The 25,982-nt window shown below is 40.5% G+C and overlaps 1 protein-coding gene across 1 annotated transcript; it reads left to right on the top strand.

Moving 5' to 3' along the window:
* Window positions 1–674: 674 nt before the first annotated feature.
* On the top strand, window positions 675–12,333 carry SPINK2 (serine peptidase inhibitor Kazal type 2). The gene is made up of 4 exons (XM_047856820.1): window positions 675–833; window positions 1,912–1,964; window positions 10,613–10,722; window positions 12,002–12,333. The coding sequence occupies exons 1-4, from the start codon at window positions 779–781 to the stop codon at window positions 12,045–12,047; spliced, it is 264 nt and encodes an 87-aa protein (XP_047712776.1). The 5' UTR covers window positions 675–778; the 3' UTR covers window positions 12,048–12,333.
* The last annotated feature ends 13,649 nt before the right edge of the window (window positions 12,334–25,982 follow it).

Genomic DNA, 25,982 nt, shown 5'->3' on the forward strand with positions numbered 1-25,982 from the left:
CAGGGGCATTCCCGAGCTCAAAATCCTCCACCAGCTTCCCACTGCAACCAGAAAAAGTCCAAATTCCTTATCATAGTCTACACCACCACACCTGACCTTGGCCTTGGGTTCCATCTCCCTCCTCTGCCCCCTCTTTCACCAGCATCTCCAGCTGAAACACTGAGCTGGCTCCTGCCTCTGGATCTCTGCACTGGCTTTTCCTGGATCCTGGATTACTTGTTCCCACCGTCTTCACCATGATTCCTTCTCCTCCTTCGACTTTCAGCTCAAATGCCACCTCTGAAAGGCCTTTCCTGATCTCTCTGTGGAAAGTCTTCACCTTCTCCCACCACTCTCTAGCACTTAATTTGAGAAATTATTGCATGGATTCGCTAGGGAGTTTCCCGTGTCACCCCACGCCCAACACCTACACCAGAAAACCTCCTGAGAGCGAGTTCTTTGTTTAGTTTAGCGCCCAAACACTGTCTTGGACAGAGTAGATGCTGAAGATACAGGGGTTGGCCGACAGAGCTCCCAGGGTTGTTCCCCGGGGGCTCTTACGAGGTTCTGGCTTGCTGCAGGGAGAGATCTCGCTCACTCCCTTCGCTCACCCCATCCTCGGCGGGACGCGGAAGTGGGGGGCCAGCAACCGCTCCTCCTCCAGCCCCTCCCCCTCTCGTGCCTCCTGTCCCCCTTGCCCCCTCTCCCCAAGCCTGTCGCTTGTCGGACCTGGGCGCGCTCTGCGTGTCGCGCGGGCACGGGAGCAGGCCGAGACCAGCGGGCGGGCCAAAGAGGGAGCATGGCGTTCTTGGCGGTGCGCTTGGTGCTGTTGCTCCTGGCCGGGAACTTGGCAGGTAACGCTGGCCGGGCAGGCCTGGTGGGCCCCGATGAGCCGCGTAGAAGTAGCGGAGAGTGGCTCTGGCCCGCGGCAGCCGGTCCCTGGATCCTGGCGGCCCTGGCTGCCTTTCAGGCACACGTTACTGGCGGTTCCGCGCGACCTGCGGTCGTGTAGGAGTGCGAACGTGGGGTCGTGCAGGGCGGGGGTGGCGGTGGAGCCAGCGGACTTGCTTTAAGATCTTGTTTGGCTTTGGCTCCCAGCTCCTTCTTAGTGACACACTGCTGTCTGCTCTTTCTCCCTTAAGGCTGATTTTCTGGAACCCAAGATCAGAAATTGGGTTTTTATGGACACAGTGACCCTACGTCTGCAAGAGATGAACAGGAATTAGGGATTGTGAATGCCAAATGCATCAGGCACTCTGAGGCATGTGAGAAAGGGGCTTTAGTCCACCTGGTCTTGACGCCCATTTGAAAGTGGAGTTAAAGTGGTAATACCAAATGTTAAGTTGTGTGTTTGTTACCCTAGCCACTGAGGACAAGAATATCATGAATTAGTAAGAGTTACTTCTCTGACTTAAAAAAAAAAAATTTTTTTTAATGTTTTAATTTATTTTTGAGAGACACAGAGAGATAGAACATGAGCAGGGGAGGGGCAGAGACAGAGGGAGACAGAATCTGAAACAGGCTCCAGGCTCTGAGCTGTCAGCACAGAGCCTGACACAGTGCTGGAACCCATGAACCACCAGATCATGACCTGAGGCGAAGTTGGATGCTTAACCCACTGAGCCACCCAGGTGTCCCATACGACTATGCCTTTTATTCCATAGTTCCAAAGTTCTTTCTCAAGCAAGCCTGTTAGGGTGGTCAGTTACAGAACCCATACCAAATGTTCCTTCTGTGTGCCTGTCACAAGAGTGCCAGAAAACAACCAAATACCCTTCTTTGGAGGTAGGGGTGGGCAATGGGGGCTGTTCAAAGAAGTTGGGCATCTGAGAGAGGGTATGGCCTGGATAAATCACAAGCTGGATTTTAAACGCCCTTTATCAATAAGAATTGACCTTAATCATATAGTTTAAAATGCCTCTTTTCTGACAGCCTCTTTGGACTCCTCGAGCTCTGAGTTCATCCAGACTTCAGAATACAGAACAGTAAGTAGGAAGCCACTTGTATTATTTCCACTAGTATAGTGAAGCCCACACAGTTTGGGCTGGGGCTGGTTTTCAGGTCTCACCTGCCACTTTTGAAACTGTTTACTTCTTTAGAAATCTGATTCTAAGGCAGGCTTTTTGATACAGATCAAAATTGTAAATTTTGGTTGAAAATAGCTCAGTCCTTGATGGCATCAGCACATTGTTTCCTTTAATAGTTTCTTTAATGATTCAAAAGACCCTTGATCTAATGGTTATGTCTTGTACTAGAAATTTTATGAACATTATCAAATTGAAGTCTGTGGAACCAAATGAAGCCCAACTAAATGAGAACAAGCAAAAAAGCAAAATTCACAGCTTGATGTAGCAAGGGAGTCAGCCACACTTATCACTTGTGTTTTGGTGGAGACTCAAAGGCAGGCAGAGGAGGGGGGAAGCTTTGCAGTGGGAACAAGGGAAGGCTTTAGGTATGCCCTGATTGGAGCTGTTGGCCTGGGGAAGCTGTATGTGGGCTAACTAGAAGCAGGCTTCCTGTGTGATTGGTAAGGAGTGCATATTTGGCTTTCTTTGGTTGATCCTCAGTTGGATGTGGGGACAAACCTCAGAGAAGCTGGAAGGTATTAACCAAGTCCTGGCCATTTGGGGCCAGTTGTTACGGAGGTTATTGTTTGGCTTCTTGGACTGTCATCAGAGATGGCTGTCTGACGTCTTATAAGTCTGACTTATAGCAGGCTGACTTCCTGGGCTGGTTATTCTACATAATGAGTTGGTTTTCTGGGTAAGTTGCTGCAGGTTGTGGGTCAGAGTTCTATTCTAATAAATGGTCTGACATTGTCCATTCGTGTATTCAGTCTCTCAATCCTCATAGTGACCTTGTATGATAGATATTATTTTACATATGGGGATATTTACCTTAGGGGGTTAAGTAACTTTGAGTATTCAACTCAGAGTAGACCTCTTCCAGGAAACCTTCTCATCCCATTTTCTAACTCCAAAGAATATGTAAATGCACTTTCTCTATGGTTTCATGCAACCTATACTGCATCATCATCATCACCATGACAGTGTAGGGGAAGATTAGAAGCTTTCCTCTACCCTTCTAAGTTCTCAGCTGGGGCCTCTTGAACAAAAGACAGTTTAACAAGAAAAAAAAAAACAACAGAAAGTTTATTAACACGTGCATCACACATACATGTGGGAGCATTCAGAGATGAGTAACTCAAAGAGATGGTTTAGAACTCTGACTTATATAGCATCTTTAACAAGAGCAATAAATTGTATAAAGAAAATATACAAATGGACAATGTCAGACCATTTATTAAAATAGAACTCTGACCCACAACCTGAAGCAACCTACTCAGGAAACCAACTCATTATTTAGAATAACCAGCCCAGGAAGCCAGCCTACTACAAGTCAGACTTATAAGTAGACATGCAGAGACATGACAGGACAAAGTAAAATGGTTCTAGGCTTCCAAAGGTGGCATACTATGGGAAGGTAAATATATGGGAGGAAACTAATGGAGTTAGGTTTGTTTGCAGGTTCCTCTGGTGCCATCTCTGGGCTGAGTCTAGAGTTGTCTTCAGTAAAGGAGAATTTATATCCTGCCTTTAGGCAGAAAAGGGGGGAGGGTACAGAGCACTTTTCTTGGGTTTGTTACTTCTTAGCTGCCTTTAACTCAAAATAATTATGTCAAAGAGTCATAGTTTTGGGGTGACATATTCTGGGATTTTTTTTAAGTAACCTCTACACCCAGTGTGGGGCTTGACCTCACAACTCAGAGATCAAGAGTGCATGCTCTACCAACTGAGCCAGCCAGGCACCCCTGCCAAATACTGTTCTAAATGCTTTAAACATAATAACTCATCTAATCTTTTATAGCATTATGAAGTAGGTATCATTATTATCCCCTTAGCCAGGCATGGGCCACAGGGTGGAACTATGATTCCAACCCAAGCAGTCTTACTCCAGATCCAGTGCTCTTCACTAACCCATCATAGCATTGAACTGTAAATTGCCTGTTGGCCTGTCTCCCTTCAGTAAACTGTATACTACTGTGGTCAAGGATGGTGTCTTGCTATTTGGTGTCCAATCTTCAGCACTTAGCAGGTGCCCAATAATACATTTTAATCAGAAGACTCAGTTTTGGGGAGTTTGATTTTCTTTCAGAAAATGGGAATAGTCCCACCTTCATCTCAAGTTTGGTATTAGGGTAAGGCTAGTTGGGTGTCTAGGGCGCAAAATTTTAAAGGGCACTCTCTCTCAGGAAGCAAATGCTACAGGACCTCGGTCTGTTTGTGCAGGATTATTAAAAGAATGAATCACTAAAGAGATCTTTGCTTTCTTCCCAGTTCTGTTGCTACTGTTCCAGTTTAGAGTCCCCAAGCATAGTGACCCCCTAAGTAATTTTCCTTAACTCTTTAGTGTCTCCACTTTCTGCAAAACTTGGAGCTTCCCAGTGTTCACAGAGTGTCCTTACTGCAGCCTATCTTTCTACCTGTACCTTCCACTGCTTTCCCATAGCTTATGTTCTTCTATCCTTATGCTAGGGCCACAGTTTTTTCTTTGTTTTGTTTTGTTTTGTTTTTATTTTAATGCTAGTGTAGTATAATTAACATCCAGTGTTGTATTAGTTTCAGGTGTTAGTGCCACACTATTTTAATTACTGTAGCTTTGTAGTAAGTTTCAAAATGGGGAAGTGTGAATCCTCCAACTTCTTTGAGATTGTTTTGGCTATTCAGGTCACTTGCATTTCCATATGCATTTTAAGATCAGTTTGCCAAATTCTGCTGCAAAAAGACAGTTGAGATTTTTGATAGGGATTTCACTGAACCTGTAGACCAGTTTGGGGAATGTTGCCATCTTAAGAAAGTTAAATCTTTTGATCCATGAATATGGGATGCCTTTTCACTTATTAGTCCTTTAATTTATTTCAACAATGTTTTGTAGTTTTGCTATACAATTCTTATGCTTCTTTTGCTAAATATTTTCCTAAATATTTTATTCTTTTTGATGCTGTTATAAATGGAATTTTTTTCTCAATTTCATTTTCAGATTGTTCACTGCAAGTGTATAGAAGTACAATTGGTTTCTGTATATTGATCTTGTATCCTCCAATCATATTGAACTTGTTTTTTAGTTCTAACAGTTTCTTTGTGGATTTCTCAGACCTTTCTATAAAAAGAGTATAGCATCTTTGATTAGAGATAGTTTTATTTCTTCTTTTCCAATCTGGATGCCTTTTATATTTATTTTATTGCCTAATTGTCTTTTCTAGGATATTCTGTACAATGTTGAATAGAACAAATGAAAATGGACATCCTTGTCTTTCCTAATTTTGGAGGAAAAGCATTCAGTCTTCCACCATTAAATATGTTTTTTATAGATATTCTTTATCAGGTTGGAGGAAGCTCTCTTTTCTGCCTAGTTTGTTGAGTGTTTTTGTATGAAAGAGTGTTGGATGCTCCTTTAAATTAAACTGCCTTGCTCTCAGATCAGACACTTCCCTCACTACTGTGCCTTTGGTTAGTCTGTTTTATTTCCTTGAGGTGGACATTCTCCCAAATCTCTCTAATCTAAATTCTGTCCATCCTTTAAGAGCACCATGTATATTTCTTGATTTTCTAATGATACACCAAACTTCTTACAGGTAGGACTCAATTTGTCTTTGTAGTTCTCTAACATCTATCTTAAAATCTTCTTCATTTATTGAATAAACAAATGAGGGACTATATTTGGTAAAGTATTTACGAATCTTTCAAAAGAAAAGATTCAGAGTATAGAGCTCAGAGAATTACTTAAAAGCATATGACATCTTTCCATAAAAATTAAATTGATTCTAAAGAATAAATAAAAATGCCATGTGACACTATTCCAGAATGAGAGTGTCTTCTAAAGCTCTGAGGAGCCGTCTGCCAGGGGTAAACTCTTTTCTCTAGTTGGCATGTTGTGGGGTGTAATTTAGAGCCTCCCTAGATGGTGAACCTGTTCTGAATTTCTTTTCCTTTTTCATAAATTTGGGTAACTGTATAAAGCTAAGGGTTAATGAGAACGTAACTTATTAATGAAATTGATTGACCTCATTGATAAGAGTGAAAAGTGTTTGTTCATAAAGCCTCATGTCTCTGCTCAGAGAAAATCCAGGAAATGAGTTACCTGAATTTAATAAAGTTAAATGGTGGCTAGCCAAAGCTGGCTTTGAAATCATGAGAATTAGACTGGAATCAGACTGAAATATCAACATTGCCTTCCAGCTGGGTAGATCTCTTGGGGATCTGAGAGACATCAAAGGTCTTCCGCTTAAACAAAACAAAACAAAACAAAATAAAACACCAAAACTTCCTTACCAGCCTGTTACTGCTCCTCAAAATTCATTTACTAGTCATTCTTTGAGATGAAAGCATTTGAAAACTGCTGTTGAATATTAAAAAAAAAAAACCCTAAGATCTTTAGGCTAAATAGATTGATTTTGATTAGTTATTTACCTATTTAATCAGAGAGTGGGCATAGGCAAGATGTACTTTGGTTAAACAAAGGGAGGAAAAAAAGGTCTAGAGCAGGGGATCCCTGAAATTATGTGCCAAACTGTGTGTCTTGGTGCATTCTCCTTAGCTTCCATACATAGTCTAAGTGGATTGGATGTCAAGATGATTGGGAATAGCCATTTCTAAAGCCAGTTCTAGCTGAATCAGAATTGAGGGGCCTCTAGACACATGGATTCTAACCCTGGAAATTCTAATCGAGTAGGTCTGGAATGAGGCCCCAAATCAGTGTTTGTTTGTTTGTTTGTTTTTTAAGTGTTTATTTAAATTCCAGTTTGTTAACAGACAGGGTAAGTTCAGGTGTACAATGTAGTGATTCAACACTTCCATACAACATCTGGTGCTCATCATAGCACTCCTTAATACCTATCACCTATTTTATCTATCTCCCCACCCACCTCCTCTCTGGAACATCAGTTCCAAACCATCAGTTTGTTCTCTGTAGTTAACAGTCTGTGTCTTGGTTTGCCTCACTCTCTGTTTTCTCTTCCCTTTTGCTTGTTTGTTTTGTTTCTTAAGTTCCACATATGAATAAAATTATATGGTATTTGTCTTTCTCTGACTAGCCTATTTCCCTTAGCTTAATACTCTCTAGCTCCATACATGTCATTGCCAATGGCACTAAATCAGTTTTTAACAAGCTTATGAGGTTGTATGCACAGGCAACCCTGTGTAGGTCCACCAGGGCTAGTTGTTAACACTAAACACTCACTCAACACCTTCAACTTAAGCAACTCACAAGTGAGTCCTCTCCCTTCTCTCTGAACAATTTCCATAGTGTATTGATCACTTACTGGCTGTAGATAGCCTACTGTCTTTTGTATGCCAGAAGACTGTATTTTTTTTAAGATTTTATTTTTAAGTAATTTTTTAAAATGTTTATTTACTTTTCAGAGAGAGAGAGACAGACAGACAGACAGAATGCATGAGTTCAAGAGGGACAGAGACAGGGAGTCACAGAACTCTAAGCAGGCTCCAGGCTCCATGCTTGCAGCACAGAGCCCCACCTGGGGCTTGAACTCACAAACTGAGATCATGACCTGAGCCAAAGTCAGATGCTTAACTGACCGAGCCACCCGGTCATCCCCTATTTTTAAGTAATTTCTACACCCAGCGTGGGGCTTGAACCTACAATCCCAAGATCAAGAGTCACATGTTCTACCGACTGAGCCAGGTGCCCCTTAAATTCTGTATCTTAAAATATTAGTTTTTAATTAGGGTCAATTTTGCTCTCCAGCAGGCATTTAGAGTGTTATTTTAGATCATCATGACTAGGGAGTTTATACTGGCATCTAATGGATAGAGAGCATCCTACAATGCACAGGACAGTCTCCCATCACAAAGAATTATCTGGTCCAAAATATGAATTGTGTGAAACAACAGTACAACAGCAGCAACATTTTTAAAAATTCATTTATTTATTTTGAGAGACAGAGAGAGCGTAATCAGAAGAGGGGCAGAGAAAAAGGAAGAGAGAGAATCCCAAGCAGGCTCTGTGCTGCCAGTCTGAGCTGAATCAAGAGTTAGACATTTAACCAACTGAGCCACCCAGGTGCCCCAATAAATTCTGTTTTAAATAAACCAAAATAGGAAATAATATGTGACTTATTATGGGTATCATTTTTGCAGTGATAGCACACAAAACTCTTAATTACACTTGACCCTTGAATAATGCAGGGGGTTAGGGATGCTGACCCCCTCCCACAGTCAAAAATCTGAGCATAACTTTTGATCCTCAAATTTAATTAATAGCCTACTGTTGACCAGAAGCCTAACTGATAACATAAAGAGTTGATTAATATACATTTTTTATGTTATGTGTTACATCCTTATCTTACCTGTATTCATGTAAGTTAGAGAAAAGAAAATGTTATTAAGAAAATCATAAGGAAGAGAAAATATATTTAAACGCGTGTTGTTCAAAGATCAACTGTACTTGAAATATTTAAAGGAAAGTTCTCATCTCTTGTATCAGTTAGGATTAGATTCAGCTGGAAGTAACAAAAACTCAAAATAGGAGCACACAGTGCTGCTGTCCGAGAATGTGGCCTCTATCTTCCCAGTCTAACAAAGCTCTAAACAAAGATTAGAGCTCCATGCACTCTGCAGGAGGATGGAGGAATGGACTAAGAAAAAAATTGAGGGGAAACAAAGGACAAGTACCTGCTTTCTTTTAAAGGAGGTTCCCAGAAGTTGCTGTACAATAATTCCATGTATATCCCATTGGCCTTACCTTAATCATACAGTCATACCTAGTGACAAGGAAAGTTATAGTAGCATTACAGGTGGTTACATGCCCTGTCATTGTCCTACATCAAAAGATTGGCAATTTTGTTTTTCATCTATATGTTTTATGATAAAATGCTTGGGATATATATTTTGTTTCCTTGCTTTAATTGACTTTATCAATTAAATGACCAACTACCATTTCTCCCAGTCTCATTGGATAAGAGGGCATCTACTCTGATTGTGAGAGCAGCCCTATAAGGCATCACCTTAGTGAGCCTTGGGCAGCATATCATGCTCCTCAATGAGAGCTGAACAGAGGATGGAAAGGGTCAACAAAACCTCTTTTACTTCAGAGTTTGGCTCATGGCCAGCCTTGTTTAGGTCTTTATAAATCCAGATAGTATCAGTAGAAATGTGTGCCACATTTCTTTTGTGGCGGCTTCTTTTGCTCTGAAGTGAGGAAAAGTGATCACCATTTACTAAAACAAGTATTTATATATATAATATTGGTGTGGAGCCCATTGTGGGGCTTGAATTCACAAACCACGAGATCATAGCCTGAGCCAAAAGAAGCCTCCCTCAGTTAACCAACTGAGCCACCCAGGTGCCCTTAAATGTATGCATATAAAACAGAAATACAGTGGGCCATATATTTAGACTTTTGTTAAAGTGAGACTCTGCACATCATAGTCTGATCACTGACCAGGTCTAGTACTGGCCCTGCTGGAGATTGGCAGCTGTGAGCAAGACGTATTACCTGACTGGCCTCAATTCCATCAAATCACAGGATTGAGTTCCATGACCTGGTATCAGCTTCTTAGGGCTGCTATAATAAAGTACCACAAACTGAGGGGGTTTAACAACAGAAATTGAATGTCTCCCTGTTCTGGAGGCTAGAAGTCCTAAATCAGGATGTTGGTAGAATTGGTTCCTCCTGAGGACTGTGAGGAAGAATCTGTTCCATGCCTTTCTCCTAGGTGCTGGTAGCCCCAGGTGTTCCCTGTCTTGTAAATTCTATGTCTTTATGTGACCTTCCCTCTGTTTATGACTCTGTGTCCAAATTTCCCCTTTTTATAAGGACACCAGTTCTATTGGATTAGGGCCCAATCTACTGACCTCATTTTAAATTGATTCCCTGTACAAAGACTCTATTTCCAATAACGTGACTTTTTGGGTGGGCACAATTCAACCCATCACCACCCCTAAGTGCCAGTGCTGTTTTCTTTGTTGCACTTGGTTGAATGCCAGTACCTTAAAGATCCAGACTGAAAGATTAGATTCCTGAATTTGTCTTGACATCACACCAAAGGATTAAGGTTGAATGTAACAACATTCTTGTGGAGACAGTAGTGAAGTACAAATTATAAAGCTAGAGGGTTGGAAAGTGGGTATGGTGGCCTGTCTTGGACTTTCATTTACATTTTTTTTAATGTTTATTTATTTTTGAGAGAGACACACAGAGAGAGAGTGTGAGTAGGGGAGGAGCAGAGAGAGAGGGAGACACAGAATCCGAAGCAGGCTCCAGGCTCTGAGCTGTCAGCACAGAGCCCCATGTGGGGCTTGAACCCATGGACTGTGAGATCATGACCTGAACCGACGTCGGGCACTTAACTGACTGAGTCACCCAGGAGCCCCTGGACTTTCATTTAAAAATCAGCCTGGCTAAGGTCCTTTTCTTACATAGTGGGTATTGAACCATTGCTTCAATGCTGCATCTAATTTTTGCATTAGAAAAATCTTTTTTTGTGTGGAAAATAGAAATATTTTTGTAGGGTGTTTCTAGGAAATTTAGGAGCCTTGGGACTTTGTCCCCCCCAACTATTTTGTGATGAGAATGTCTCAGTTATGTAATTTCTGTCTTCCTTTTTCTTTCCTAGCCAAACTGCAATCAATATAAATTACCAGGATGTCCCAGAGACTTTAACCCCGTGTGTGGAAGTGACATGTCCACTTATCCTAACGAGTGTACTCTGTGCATGAAAATCCGGTAACGTAATTTTACAGTATAGACTAGTCCTTTTCTTGATTTTTGATTACTTAGGAAGTAGTGACTCTTTTCTTGGATGTAAGAATCAAATGTGACATAGGAGTTGTGTTTTCAGACTGACATTTAAAAAGACAATCCTTCAGTTCATTTTCCAGGTCAAAGTCAGAGAGTGACATTTGTGATTAACCAATTATACACTTGATAATCAGGTTATGTTACTCTTCATGGATGGGGAATTTCCCCAAATTAAGAGTGTATTAATAGTTAAACTATGAAATATTAAATATTCTTTTAAATTCAGAGGGCATGTGCAGGTACCTGTACAACCTGCAAAACTAGTTGGGTTGAATTATTACTAGGTAATAATTCTACCTAGTAGAACGCTAAGTAGTGTGTTATACATGATGCCTTTCATGTAACTCACAGGTGACTGTGACTTCTCCTGTACGTATGAAGCAGGGCGAATCACAGGATTAAGACACATTTCAAATAACCATGTAGTGCCAATATTAAATTCATGAATTACTCAGTTTATTGCACACTTTATCACACAAGTTAGTCACAGAAGAAAACTAGTGGAGGGAATTCATGAACCACTCTGAAGAGGATCCAGGAAGGAGGTGTCACAAGGTGAGCAGTGAGGCACCTGTCCAATCGTTGGACCTGAGACAAACTTTGGCCTGGATTTCGGTCAGGTCACCTGTGCTGACAGAGCCTCCAGCAGCATCTGTTTTGACACAGTATCTTTGCACCTATAGCTTGGGTGGTCAGTCGGCCTTCAAATGTCTCCTAGACATTTGAAGCTCCTTCACTTGAGGGTCCATTTATTTGGGTGTAATGGTTATACCGGACTCTAAGTCCTAGATTCTGACAAACAACTAATATGGGCACTCACATTGGCCGCTGAGACTCACATCTTGTCTTGCTGTAACTTAGCTTATTGTCTACTGTCAGTAGGAATCACATACAAAGTATCACACCATGACAAGGTAGGCTGCATTGTATTTCGGGGTCCTTTCTCTGATGTCAGTCTTCAGTGAGTTACCTAGGTCTTCTCATAGTGATTTTTTTTTAGGTTAGTGCCCTGTGCCTTAGGGTCAGGGAAAAATGGCAGAATTGGGGCCCTATTGTTTACTAGATTTAGCTTTAAAAATGATTAAGTAAGCATCACCTTAGAATCTAATGTATAATGACATGGGTCTTTTTGGTTCAAAGAGTGGGACAGTTTCAGTGTGGTAGGTAGGTAGTAAATGTGTCTTTATGGTTGTTCAATTTGCAGGGAAGATGGTCATGACATTAAAATAATCCGGAGTGGACCGTGTTGATGGAGCAGTTTATAGAAGAGAACTTGGAGAAACCACCTTCAACAGTATGCTAGATGAATTCCATTTCCCCTTTTTCTCTTTCCTATGTTCTTTTGCATGGGATTTGTTAGCCCACATTTTCTGAGAGGAGGTGTGAAAGAGAGCTATGTGGAGCAATTGATAATTAAAACAAACACACAAAAAAATCCTTGTTTCTCAGCTTTTGCCTCTTGAGTTAAGCTTATTGCCCAGGTGACTTGTGCATTGCTTTATTTCCCTGGAATAAAATCAGCATTGTATTCAAGTACTGCTGTTCTCTGTTGAATACCCATTCTTACTCTGCAGCCTCCTGGTGACTCTTCCTCACAGGCAAAGATGAATTTTGTAAGGGAGAAGTGGAGTTATTGTTGAGAGGGAGAGCTTTATTCTACTCCCCCCTTACCTCAAATCTTACATAGTTAATGTATATGTGCCTGGGACGTTGTTCTGCACAAAGCAAATAACTGTGAGACACTTGGAGCCGATTTTAGGCAGAGCTGATAAAGTCAAAGAATCATGCAGGTAGAAATATTTACTAGAGTCAGTGTCTCCTTTCAATAGTTGCCCATCAGGGTTGATGTAGGAATTTGGCTTTTTACTCCTTTTAGACCAGTGGTTCTCAACTCTGGGGTGATTTTGCCTCCAGGGGACATCTGGCAATATGTCTGGAGGCATTTTTGGTGCCACTATTTGAAGGGTGGGCACTACTGACATCTAGTGGGTAGACGCCAGGGATGTTGTCAAACATCCTGCAGTGACCCAGGGTTGGGGGTGGAGGGGGCGGGGCAGCTCCCAACAATGAAGAATTTTTCAGTCCAAAATATCAGTAGTGGTGAGATTGAAACATCCTGTTTTAGAGGTTGATACAATATAAAGAATAGACATTAACAATAATAAAAGCGACGGGGGTTGCTTTAGAATGATGTTTCTAGGTACAGGATTTTGAGTCAAGTCCTGGGTGCAAGTACTTTCTAGCACCAGGAAACCATGAGCCATGAGGCAAGAGGTAGCTGAGAGAGCATGTATTGGAAAGAATATGGCTTTTCGGGTCAGCTAAACCTGAGCTTGGGTTCTGATTCCAACACTTCAGTTTTTTATATGGAAAACGGGATGAATGCTCAACTCATGAAACCGTGGAGAGGAAACTGCTTAGCACAGTGCTGGGACACAGAAACTAGTACCTGCCATTATTTCAAGGACCTCTCTTAGAGAGGAAGATACTGAGGCCCACAGAGGCAAATCAACTTGCCCAACATTATAGAACACATTGAAAGTCTGGAATAGAAGCCTGGGTCTCTAAATCCCCAGTCCTGTTGTTTATGTGGAGTAAAGGCAATAAAGTGGGAAATTCTATAACATAAATGGGCTACAGTTAATGTTCTGTAGTTGTTTTTGGCTTAAAATTTTTATAAAAGTAGTATATACTCTTTGGAAAATTAAGAAATACATAAGTGTATTTAGAAAGTGGAAGTTATGCCCATATAGCCTCCAGAGGTAACCACCATTAACTTTTTGGAACATAGTCTCCTTTTTGTTCTCCCTAAGTATGTATGTGTATATCGAATCATACAGACACACAGAGACACAGACGTATACACCCTGTCCCATAAAATGGCTCTTCTCTTTATATTGTTTTTTTTTTTAATGTCAATATAGATTGTTCTTTTCAAAAGCTACATAGTATTTTATTATTGTGCCATAAGTTATCCAGGCTCTACTGATCTATATTCAGCTTGTTCATTAGGATTCTCTTTGTTGAAATTGGAAGAATCCCAACTCAAACTAGTCTTAGCTAAAGAGGGAGTTCATTGTTCCATTTAGTCATATTTGCGGAAGAGCAGGCTGATGTTAGCCTCAGAGGGTGCCTGCAATCAGAGACCTTAGCGCACTAGAAATTGCCATCTCTCCATGTCTCATCTCTTTATTTTAGCATAAACAGCTTCATTCATAGACTAGCTTCACCTCCTGTGTGAGAGACAAAATTGGAAGTTCCAGATTCTATCCTAGCAACTTTCTGACCTAACAGGAAATAATTCTTTTCTATCAGTTCCAAGTGAAAATAATCCTGGAGTCACAGCCCCAACAATCTTACTACCTGAAAAGAAAATGACTCTTTCCTGGACAAAGACCCTGACTGGTTCATGTTAGATTATGCATCCACCCTTCTGAAGAATTAAGGTGATATAGGATTAGTTAAGCTGAGATGAGACCTTGGGTCCATTGTTTCCCAGAGGGAAAAAAGGGAAAATCTGAGAGGAAAAAAAATCAATAGATGTTAACTTGTAGGTTGTTTACAACTTTTAATGATTATAAAATGTTTCAGAGAACATTCTTATACATACATCCTTGTCACTTGAAAAAAAAAATATATATACATGTATATACATATATACACACACACACACACACACACATACACAAAATGAGAATAGCTTTAAATTTTTTTTTTTAAGTAGGCTCCACACCCAGTGTGGGGCTTGAACTCATGATCCTGAGATCAAGAGTCAGATGCTTTACTGACTGAGCCACCCAGGGTCCCCTAAAAATTAAAAAAAATTTTTTTTTAATGTTTATTCAGTTTGAGAGACAGAGCACAAGTGGGGGAGGGAGGGAGGGAGAGAGAGAGAGAGAGAGAGAGAGAAAGAGAGAGAGAGAGAGAGAGAGAGAGAGAGAGAGAATCCAAAGCAGGCTCCAGGCTCTGAGCTGTCAGCACAGAGCCCAATGTGGGGCTCAAACTCATGAACTGTGAGATCATGACCTGAGCTGAAGTCAGCCACTTAACTGACTGAGCCACCCAGGTACCCCTAAAAAAAATTTTAAGAGAAGTTTATGCTCATGTAGTACACACTGGTCATTTAGTATAGCCAGCAACTCTCTCTTCTTCTGCCCTAAAGTACTATTGCTTCTGCCTTCCATTATCCTTTTCCACTTCACTCCCAACTTCTGGCTGAATGGAGCTGCTGCCTTCTTACATGATCCAGTATCCCTGAATCTGGAGGTAGAAAGGTAAGCACCTGGTCCAAATTAGACCAGTCATGATCTGTCATAATTCCCACTACCCTAATCACAGGGTTGGTCTGCAGTGGGTTTGTGACTGTTCAGAATCCATCCTCAGGGAAGAGCCCTTTTCCTTTTAGGTGGTGAGATTGAGAGGCTGTGCTTCTGGAAGCTTCTGGAAATCATGACCCCTCACTGTGGAGAAAGACTGTAGTAGGAGAGCATGATGCCAACATGCCCAGGGAAACATGTCCCGTCTTGCCATGGGTCAGGCTCAGTTGGTCAGCTTTTCCTTTGATTCTGTGAGCTGGCTCACTATCCATTCAATATTCCACCCAACACACTTTTTTTTTTCTTTTTGCTTATAGCAGTTTGAATTGGGTTGTTATCACATAAACTCCTCAACTAATACAATTAAAAAATTTTTTTTAATGTTTATTTATTTTTGAGAGAAAGAGACAGAGTGTGAGCAAGGGAGGGGCAGAGGGAGAGGGAGACACAGAATCGGAAGCAGGCTCCAGGCTCTGAGCTGTCAGCACAGAGCCTGATGCGGGTTTCGAACCCACGAACTGTGGATCATGACTTGAGCCGAAGTCAGATGTTTAACAGACTGAGCCACCCAGGTGCCCCTCAACTAATAAATGTAAGCAATTTGGAAGTGTGGGAAGTAAAAGGGTCTCCCTGTTTTAGTCTCATTCTCCTCTCCTGTCCACTCCTAGTACAATGAAATGAAAGACTTTTATAGTCAGTAAGAACTGTTAATAATATTTCAAAATAAATTCAAAAGTGTCAACATGTATTATAAGAATTTCATTACAGTATTGTTTTTGTGACATTGAACTGTAATACTTCCATGCTTTTATGTATAAACTTTTATCTAGTATTATAGAACAAATATATATATATATATATATACATATATATATTCTATAAATGTGCTTTTATCTTATATTAGGTTATTTTTATATTAATATATGTAGTTTCTTCATTTTAAAAACTACATAGTAGTCTGTTATATTATTGTGCTGTTATTTAGTCTCTGTTGAGTTATATTTGGATTATTAGAATTTTCTTGGTTGAAAGTGGAAAATTCCCAACTTACATTAGTCTAATTAAAGGGCGAATTGGTTCCTGGATATAGCAGTGACTAAGCATATGAGCTCAAAGTCACATATATGCATTCATGGAAACTCTGTTTCCCCATCTGTAAAGTGAGGACGATAATAGTACCTATTTCACAGTTTTGTTGTAAGGAGTAAATTAAATAATACATGGTAAGGTGCTTAGCACACGTGAACTATTGGCTATTTTATGGAAAACTATACCTTAAAAAAAGAAACAACCTGTTTTTTTTACTTCTCCCTGGCCCTGTAAGAATATATCATGTATGTTTTCCCAAATCACTACATACAGATCTATTTCATTGCATTCTATTATATGGGCATACCATAATTTATTTGTGTAATTTCCTAGTGATGGACATTTAGGTTGTCATTTTCTACCTTCGCAAATAATGTTGCAGTACCATCTTCACACATGTATCCTTCTTTATTTGTGAAAGCATTTTGTAGGATAAACTCATGAGGCTGGAATTACTTGATTAGAAGACAGACATTTAAAATGTTTAAAGAGGCGTGTCTGGCTGGCTCAGTTGGGAGAGTGTGTGACTCTTGTTCTTGGCGTTGTGAGTTCAAGACCCACACTAGGTGCAGAGCTTACTTTAAAAATGTTGAAGGAGGCCGCAAAATTTCCTCTCTGAAAAGGTTGGTCCTATTTATGCACTTTTTGTGGTAAATGAGTGCCTGGTCTTCTTTTCACTGCCACTGTTGTGTAAACAGAAGCAGTGCTGCACCAGATAGACTCAGAGTTGTATTACAGATTCAGAGTTCTTTCCACCATGTATTAAATAATTCCCTTTCCCCTTCTTAAAAATATTCTGATTATAAAAGTGATATGTAGTAATTATAATCACCTAAAGTAAGTGGTGAAAAGAATAGTAAAAGTCTATGGAGAGTTCTAGAATGGAAGCTCCCAGAGAATAGAGATCTTGCCAGTCTTACTCATCATGGTGTCTTCAGTGCTTGGGACAGTGCCTAGCACAGGGCATAGTTGTTGATGGAAGGAATGGATGCTTAGGAGGCCTCACAAAATAATGACAACAAAATCACTAACCTCCTGAATTTCCTTCCTTCCCCCCAAACAGGCAAGATAAACACACAACCGCACACCACAAGAGAAACAGGTTTTGACTTTTGCCTAACAGTGAATTCCTTCCTTCCTTCCTCCTTCTTTTTTGCTTTCTTTCTTTCTTTCTCTCTGTCTCTCTACTATGTATGCATGTATGTATTTTGTATAAAATTTTTAAATGTTTTTATTTATTTTTGAGACAGAGAGAGGCAGAGCATGAGCAGGGGAGGGGCAGAGAGAGAGGGAGACACAGAATCCGAAGCGGGCTCCAGGCTCTGCACTGTCAGCACAGAGCCCGATGCGGGGCTCGAACCCACGGACTGTGAGATCATGACCTGAGCCAAAGCCAGACGCTTAACTGACTGAGCCACCCAGGCACCCCAAGCATGTATGTATTTTGAAAGAGAGAGAGAAAGAGAGAGACAGCATGCAAGTGGGGGAGGGGCAGAGGGAGAGAGAATCTTGAGCAGGTTCCATGCTCAGCACAAAGGCCGATGCGGGGTTTGATTTTTTTACTGTGAGCCGAAATCAAGAGTGAGATGCTTAACCAACTGAGCTACCCAGGTGCGCCCCAATGGTGAATTTTATTTGTGTTCCTATGTTAGTCTGAAAAAGAGAACAGCACTGAACGCCCAGGTGATGTTGAGCAATTCTAGGAGCATACCTTACACTTGATTTAAGTTTTTTTTTTATTAAGTATCCACTTTATATCTGATCATTCACTCATGTCTGCCATGAACATTTGTGGATATCTATTACAGGCTGAGCACTGGGTATATAATAATGAATAAAACATATCCCTGGCCCTGCAAAATCTACAGGATCACTCTTTTAAATTTCTCTGAAAAGCAGAACAAGTCTCACTTCTGGAAACCCAGAATCTGATGTTTGCTATAGACTGTAAGTTCCATGAGGTTTGGAGCCATATTTGTTATGTTCGTCACTACAGTCCCCACCTGGCACACAGCAGGTACTTAAAAAGTATTGTGGGCTCACTAGCTAAAGTCAGTTCCATTCTGTTGGCTTTTGCATTCTACGGCCAGATTTAGGGTGGCAAGAGTATTTTGAATAGGAGAATATGAACTTTGTACAGCAAAGCAGGTTGAACAGTTAAGCATAAATCATTCTCATTCAACCTTCAGGAACAGGCCACTTTCTCAGTAGGTTCTGGAGGCACAGTCTTCCAGACAATGAGCCTTGAAATAAGAGGATCTGCATCCTGGTTCATTGGAACATTTGCTGAATAATACTTATTTTTTTAAAAGCACTTTTTATTTTTATTTTTATTTTTATTTATTTATTTTGAGACAGAGAGGTGTGGGGGCTGCAAGCAGGGGAGGGGCAGAGAGAGAGTGAGAGAGAATCCCAAGCAGGGCCCACCCTCAGTGTAGAGCCTGACTCTGGGCTCGATCCCATGACTATGAGATCATGACTGGAGCTGAAACCAAGAGTCAGATGCTCAACCAACTGAGCCACCTAGGCAACCCAGCTCTTTGTTTTTCTTATTTGTTTTTTTTAAGAAAGAAAGTTATTTTGACACACTGAGGGTTTTTTTTTTCCCCCATTGGCTAAACCAAACACTTTTTCTGTCTATGAAGCCCAAGTATAGTTTACAGACTCCTAGTGTTTGAACTGGGGTAGACTTAGGTATGTAACTGGTCCAGCATTCTCATTTCATAGATGAAAAAACTGAGAAGCAGTACTCAAAATGACATTGCTTCTCTGGGTCTGATAGGTGGAGATCAAGATGATAATTATCACCAAATCCTAGCTTGGCATTAGGTTTCAGCTTTATAATTTCCCCTCTCCCCTTTGGAAGCAGGCTAAGATGGCAGAGAGCTAGAGTAGATAGACGGGAAGTACATTTGCCACATTTCCTTGGGGCAGAAAGAATTCTTTCTAACAGTCTCTATCAGAGTGTAGGTGCTCAACTGAAATGGTAAGAGAAACCACAAGCCAGAATGGTTAAAGCAGTGAGCCTCATCCAGGTACTTGTGGCCTGGTTGGCTCCCTGCATCCTCTGCTCTCCTGAGCTGTCTCTAGAGAAATGTGGGTCCGCCTTTTACACCCCTCATGAGCCCTAGAATAGAGCACCCTATGTTGCTACTTTTGTAAAAAGCAGTCAAATAGATCTCTGGATCCTTCAGGTCATCTTTATAGACTAGTCTAGAATGCAAATCCCACTAAAATATACTGGATATCTATGTTTTACCATGACCTGGATGTGAATCTTATATATTTTGAAGAATAAAAAATGGATTTAAAAAATAGAACACAAGAAAACGGGGCACAGATTACAAGCATGTTAACAAGTAGAAATGTGTAATAACAACGATCAGAGACTTTGGGATATTATAATTAACAGTTTAATATTCAATCATCTTTTCGGTAAAATTATTCAAGTTTATGCTTTATTATTTTGTGTGTATGCTTAATAATGGCCATTTGCAATCGCCAATGACAGGCTCATTTAAATGACCAAATTACATAATTCCCACAGGTCATCTTTACAGAAGGAAGTTTTGTTTTTCTGTATTGAAAATGATAAAATGTCTATATACATTTTTAAAAAACAATATGCAGGAAGTAGGTGATCTATTCCTGTAGAGTTAAGGTGATTTGTGGGTCAAAAAAAATGGGGAACTGGGGCATCTGGGTGGCTCAGTCGGTTAAGCGTCCGACTTTGGCTCAGGTCATGATCTCACAGTTCGTAGGTTTGAGCCTCACGTCAGGCTCTGTGCTGACAGCTCAGAGCCTGGAGCCTGCTTCAGCTTCAGTGTCTCTCTTTCTCTCTGCCCCTCCCCACTCACACTCTTTCTCAAAAATAAATTAACATTAATTTTTTTTTAATGGGGAACTCCTGTTCTAGGACTCTTTTGAAATATCCTCTTAGTCACAAGGTCTCCAAAGAAAATAAAGGATCAGATAAAGCAGCTAAAGCTACATTAAACTTCTAAGCCCATTCCAATTCTTGGCTACAGACTCTCTCTCTGACATCATATATCCATATTTATATTGTATTGTATGCATATCTAGATGATACAGACAACCATTAAGATATAGAAGAAAAGGAACTTGGAGAAACAAATGACCTTCTCAGCTCCTCCCAGCATGACCAGATGTAAGCCTTTGTTTCTGTATTCTCCAAAATGGGGAGGAAGTAACATATCTAAACAACATTTAGAAATGTGATACGTTGCTCTTGAAAGCAGTTGCCAATGACTGGATCATTTAGGCTGTGAAATTTCCTAATTCCACAGGCTGTCTTTAGAGTAGAGAATTTTATTTTTCTGTCTTGAAGATAATATTCAATTTAATGTGTTTAATAGTTGCAATCACTATAGTATGTATAATTCACAGAACTGGAGCTACAGGCAAATTTTAAAAGGTTCTATGATCTAAAGTGATATCCTATATGTCTTAAATTTTTTGAGAGAAAAAGACAAGCTGTTTCTTAGTACTCTAGCAAATTCAAAAGTTGATTTTCTTGTGGAGAAGAGATCATGGTTATATAACATTTATGATAAAATTAGATTTCATAGTTCTGTGGCTTTTTTTCCCCCACCCCCAAGGAAAATTAGATTTCCTTATATGGAGAAAGAAAAAAAAAAACGTGGAAGAAATACATCAAAATGTTAACAAAATTAATTTTACATGAATTTTTCTTTAAGAAGTATATACTCCTTTGATGATTATAACAAAATATGCCTTCTAAAAACTTCATGGGGAGGCAGGAAGATTATAATTTAAAAAGCCATGAGATGAAAGGAAATCTTATTTGAACCAACAAATCTAAGAGCCAGAAATAGCCCACCGATAATCTTTTACAGATTTTTGCCAAATGTTCTTCCCCATCATGGGGTAATTCCTGGCCAGCGCAGAGACACAAGGGGGCAGTGGCTTCCTGGGAACTGCCAGCAGATCTGGAGCTCAGCCTGAGACTGGCTGAGTGATGACGTCTCTCATTCATTGCCACTGACCTGGGAGAGTCACATTTCACTGCAAACTGGTTATTAAAGCCTCTTTTTTCTTTGATTCTTTGAAGATACCATTTCTATGAAAAAAACCGAATGAATGGTCCAGTTGGGGTCAACATGGGGTCAAGGACCTAAGTGAAAAGATGGGAAATAAAGGCAAATAGAAACAATTTTCTCTCCAGAGCAGGAGTTAGGGAAACATTCTCAGATTGTCTGGAAAAGTTGGAATTTGAAAAGCTGCCAGAGGAGAAGGGTTCAAGCTTAGCTGACCCAAGCAAATAGCTCTGACACAGGAACTAGCAACTGGCCTAAGAGAGTATTAGGAGACCCCCTTCTGTAATGGGCAAGTTTACAATTAAGCTTCCAACCTTTCTTCCCAAGCTTTTCTGGTCCACTGTCTCCCTCTGGTTCATTGTCTTTCAACTTGACTAAAACTTCTGCTCTTGTGAGCTTATGCATTACTTCAGATAAGGCACACTATACAATATTTGCTTGGTTATTTTCAGTTTACAGAGTCTTCTATATTTTAGGGGGGCCTGCCTGGCTCAGTAAGGAGAGTGTGTGACTCTTGATCTCAGGGTCATGAGTTCAAGCCCCACGTTAGGTGTAGAGATGACTAAAAAAAATAAATATAAAAAAATAAAATAGGGGTGCCTGGGTGGCTCAGTCGGTTAAGTGGTCGACTTCAGTTCAGGTCATGATCTCGTGGTCTGTGAGTTTGAGCCCCGCGCCAGGCTCTGTACTGGCAGCTCAGAGCCTGGAGGCTGCTTCTGATTCTGCATCTCCCTCTCTCTCTGCCTCTCCCCTACTTGCTGTCTCTCTCTCTCAAAAGTAATAAACATTTAAAAAGATTTTTTAAAAATAACAATAAGAGCACTGGGTGTTATATGTAAGTGAAGAATTGCTGGAATCTACTCCTGAAGCCAAGATTGTATTGTTAACTAACTTGAGAGTTAAAAAAAAAAAAAAGGCAAGTAAACCTCATAAACCTAAAAAAATAATAATAAAATAAAGTCTTTTATGTTTTATTAAGCACTTTCATGTATGCTTTTCACCCACAATTTGAAACGTTTTGACTTTTGATCCTCACTTTAATGAATTTTATTACTGGAAATAACTTCACCACAATGACCAAAGCCAATATAAAAAGCCAGTGAGGGCACCTGGATGGCTCAGTCAGTTGAGCGTCTGATTCTTGATTTTGGCTCAGGTCATGATCTCACAGTTTGTGGGATCAAGCCCTGTGTTGGGCTCCACCCTGATGGCATGGAGCCTGGTTGGGATTCTTTCTCCCCACCCCCGCCTGCTCCTCCCACATGTGCACACTCTCTCTCTCAAATAAATAAATAAGTAAACATAAAATAAAATAAAATAAAATAAAATAAAATAAAATAAAATACAATACCAGTGAAAGATTGGGGACCAAGTGGCAAGGACATTGCATTGACCTGGCAACATGGACCAAGCTGCAAGTTAAAGTCCAGATACAGACTATCTAACATGGAAGTGTTAGAATCTTGGTTATGGAGCTCAGCAACAGATTCTCCTCTGAAAGAAAGGAACAAGGCAACACTATCAGAAGCATTTTCCACTCAAAGACCTTCAGAGGCATCCATGCCCATGAAATCTGCAATGAATATTTGCAAGACAGATGACCCTAATTTTCAATGTGGTATGTTAGTCTTTGAAGGAGTGAAGAGGGGCGCCTGGGTGGCGCAGTCGGTTAAGCGTCCGACTTCAGCCAGGTCACGATCTCGCGGTCCGTGAGTTCCAGCCCCGCGTCAGGCTCTGGGCTGATGGCTCAGAGCCTGGAGCCTGTTTCCAATTCTGTGTCTCCCTCTCTCTCTGACCCTCCCCCGTTCATGCTCTGTCTCTCTCTGTCCCAAAAATAAATAAACATTGAAAAAAAAATTTTTTTTTGAAGGAGTGAAGAAATCCTTTGTTTTCCATAGGGTGATTTCTTAGGGAAATTGTCCTCATAAACCATATATTTTATAAGCTGCAACAAGTCTAAGCCATGCAGAAAAACCTCTCAAAAGGAGCATTTGCTATGAAGTTTTTAGGGCTGTATGGTCTTACATATTTAATAAAAGCGTGTAAGTATATTTGAATTTTCTTGTTCTACTGTATGTGATCATTTCATAATTTTTGTGATAGGAAACAGCATTGTGCTTGTAGGAAATCAGGGCTCAATTTGTGATGGCTTCTCTTGATTGTCAACCGGTAAGTTGGGGGTTGTTGTGTCTCTGTTTTATGGTTTAGAAAACAGTGTAAAATAGGTTAAATGACTGTGTTTCTGGTCAACTAAAGGGCATAGCAGGTCTCCTGACTCCAAATTTTGAGTTTTTTTTTTTTTTTAAATCATTGTGCTCTCAAGATATCTAACTCTGTTAAGAAAGTCCTTTTACCAGACCACCTCTGCTCCATCTCTCCGTGGTAGATTTGGTGGCTGCTGTTTTCCATCTGAACATACAAAATTAAGGCACTGAAAGAATTTGGTTTTTGCAGTGCTGCTGAGTGAGGAACTTATTACTTAGACCCTGTAGGGGGAAAAGTTAGTGTCCAAGGCAGTGGCAGCATTTGGGTGGGTTGTTGTTTGTCGAATGCCAAGGGTGTACTTGATCTAGTAGGAAAATAACATATGGCCCATCTGTGCCTTCTGTCAGCTCACTTTCTCAAGCTCCTTGGCTCATATCACAGAGAATAAAATAAACAACAGACCAAGGAGTGTAATGTGAAGCATGAAAAGTTGGTGCAAAGTTTGTTACAGCAAAATAAAGCACAGCACCTTGGGCACATTTTATACATTTAACTAAAATTTAGACTTAATATTAGGTCCATAAAATGGTAGTTTATAAGACTGGGATTAGTACTATTCCTGTACTCTTTCAAACTGAGTTTCTCTTTTGGAACAGATCTCCTTTTCATTTTCTCCTGCTCTCCTTCTAGGGCTTCCCCCAAATATTTGTCCCTCTGGCTTTCTACAAATGTCTGAATCTCCATTGATCATCAGCATTTTATTTTTATTTTTATGTTTTTTAATGTTTATTTTTGAGAGAGAGAGAGAGAGACAGAGAGAGAGACCGAGAGACAGAGCGTGAGCAGGGGAGAGGCAGAGAGAGAGACAGAATCTGAAGCAGGCTCCAGGCTCCGAGCTGTCAGCACATAGTCTGACATGGGGCCTGAACCCACAAGTCATGAGATCATGACCTGAGCCGAAGTTGGATGCCCAACTGACTGAGCCACCCAGGTGCCCCAATTATCAGCGTTTTAATAAACTGTTGTCTCTTTCACATTCCTCTTCTAATGTGCAAATATCCCATAATATGTTAAATTATTTTTTTAAATGTTTATTTATTTATTTTGAGAGCGAGAGAGAGAGTGGGAGTACATGCATGTGGGGGTGGGGAGGGGCAGAGAGAGAGGGAGAGAGAGAATCCCAAGCAAGCTCTGGGTGGTCAGCCCACAGCCAGATGCAGGGCTCAAACCCAAGAAACACGAGATCATGACCTGAGCCGAAATCAAGAGTTGGACACTTAACCAACTGAGCCACCCAGGCACCCTATAATCTGCTAAATTCTTAATGCAGGGATGGCAAATTCTAGGCAAGTTTCTTGGTACGCTCCCAATCTATGCTGGATGTTACTAATCTATCATAGCATGCTTTCTCTTGGAACCTGGAGTTAGAATCCTCAACACAGTGCTGCTGGCAACCTCTCCAGGCTAATCAAAGTTGGCACAGGAGTTGAAGCCTATTTGGCATCCCAGTCTTAGCAGTGTGATCTGAATGAGTTGATAATATAGTATCCCCTTGGTCAGGGATCTAGAAACCAGGAAACTGTGGATGATAATAAGGGCATGAGAGCAGCTATTAAGGTCAAGCTTGTTCTATGTGACAACTTCACCCCAGGCTCTTTGCCTGAGACCATTTAATAGCAGAAATAAGAAATCAGGTTGGCTGATCTACAACATAATACTTTTAGAAACACATACTTTATAATAGTGGAATATTTTCAGACTTATCTGTATAATAACTATCCATCTCCAAATAGTTCATTCATCAAGTCTTGCATACTTTTAAAAATTCATCTATCTCTAGCCAAGTGAAGACCACACACAGTGGGCCTGAAATTGTTAAATGGAAAAATGTTAAACAGTTACTGCCAAAGAGAGTTTGATAGGGTCACCCGGAAAATAACGAGTAAATGTCTCCTGCATATTGAGGGAGACTTTCCAGGGCCTTCAGTGTTGCTTGCAGAACTACCTTGGATTTGTTCTCTTCCTACACAAAAGTCAGTCTACACAACCCCCAGACTAGAGAAGCAAAGGAAAAATCATACAGAAAGAGAGGAGTCCTTTTAAGAGAGTGGCAGCTGCAGCTGGCCCGTAACACAAGGCACCTTGAAAGTGAATGAAGGTCCTAATAAATAATAACAGCAGTAGGTAAAACTGGGAAGGTATAGTCATTTCTACTCTTGGTCTGACATTTGACCTATTGCAGAGAGACAACATTTTCAGTGGTGAGCATAAAAATCTTGAATTGTTCCTTCCAAAAAAATTCACGTAGCCACTGAAGAGTATTAACAAAAATATAGACCGAGGTGACAGAAAATGGAAGGGGAGGGTCCATACTTGATCGAAGTGGGAATATTTACATTACCTTCAGCTAACTAAAGTTTCATTTAGTCCTTGGTGATGGGTAGCCATATTTTATAGCATATAAAAATATTTTTGAGTCATGTTTTATAGAATTTGG

The sequence above is a fragment of the Prionailurus viverrinus genome, chromosome B1 (genome assembly GCF_022837055.1).
Source record: "Prionailurus viverrinus isolate Anna chromosome B1, UM_Priviv_1.0, whole genome shotgun sequence".
Lineage (NCBI taxonomy): Eukaryota > Metazoa > Chordata > Mammalia > Carnivora > Felidae > Prionailurus > Prionailurus viverrinus.

Coding starts and splice junctions, on each gene's coding strand:
- SPINK2 (XM_047856820.1), top strand. CDS start 779: ATGGCGTTCTTGGCGGTGCGCTTGGTGCTGTTGCTCCTGGCCGGGAAC. Junction 1,965..10,612: donor AGACTTCAGAATACAGAACA/GTAAGTAGGAAG, acceptor TTTCTTTCCTAG/CCAAACTGCAATCAATATAA. Junction 10,723..12,001: donor ACTCTGTGCATGAAAATCCG/GTAACGTAATTT, acceptor TTCAATTTGCAG/GGAAGATGGTCATGACATTA.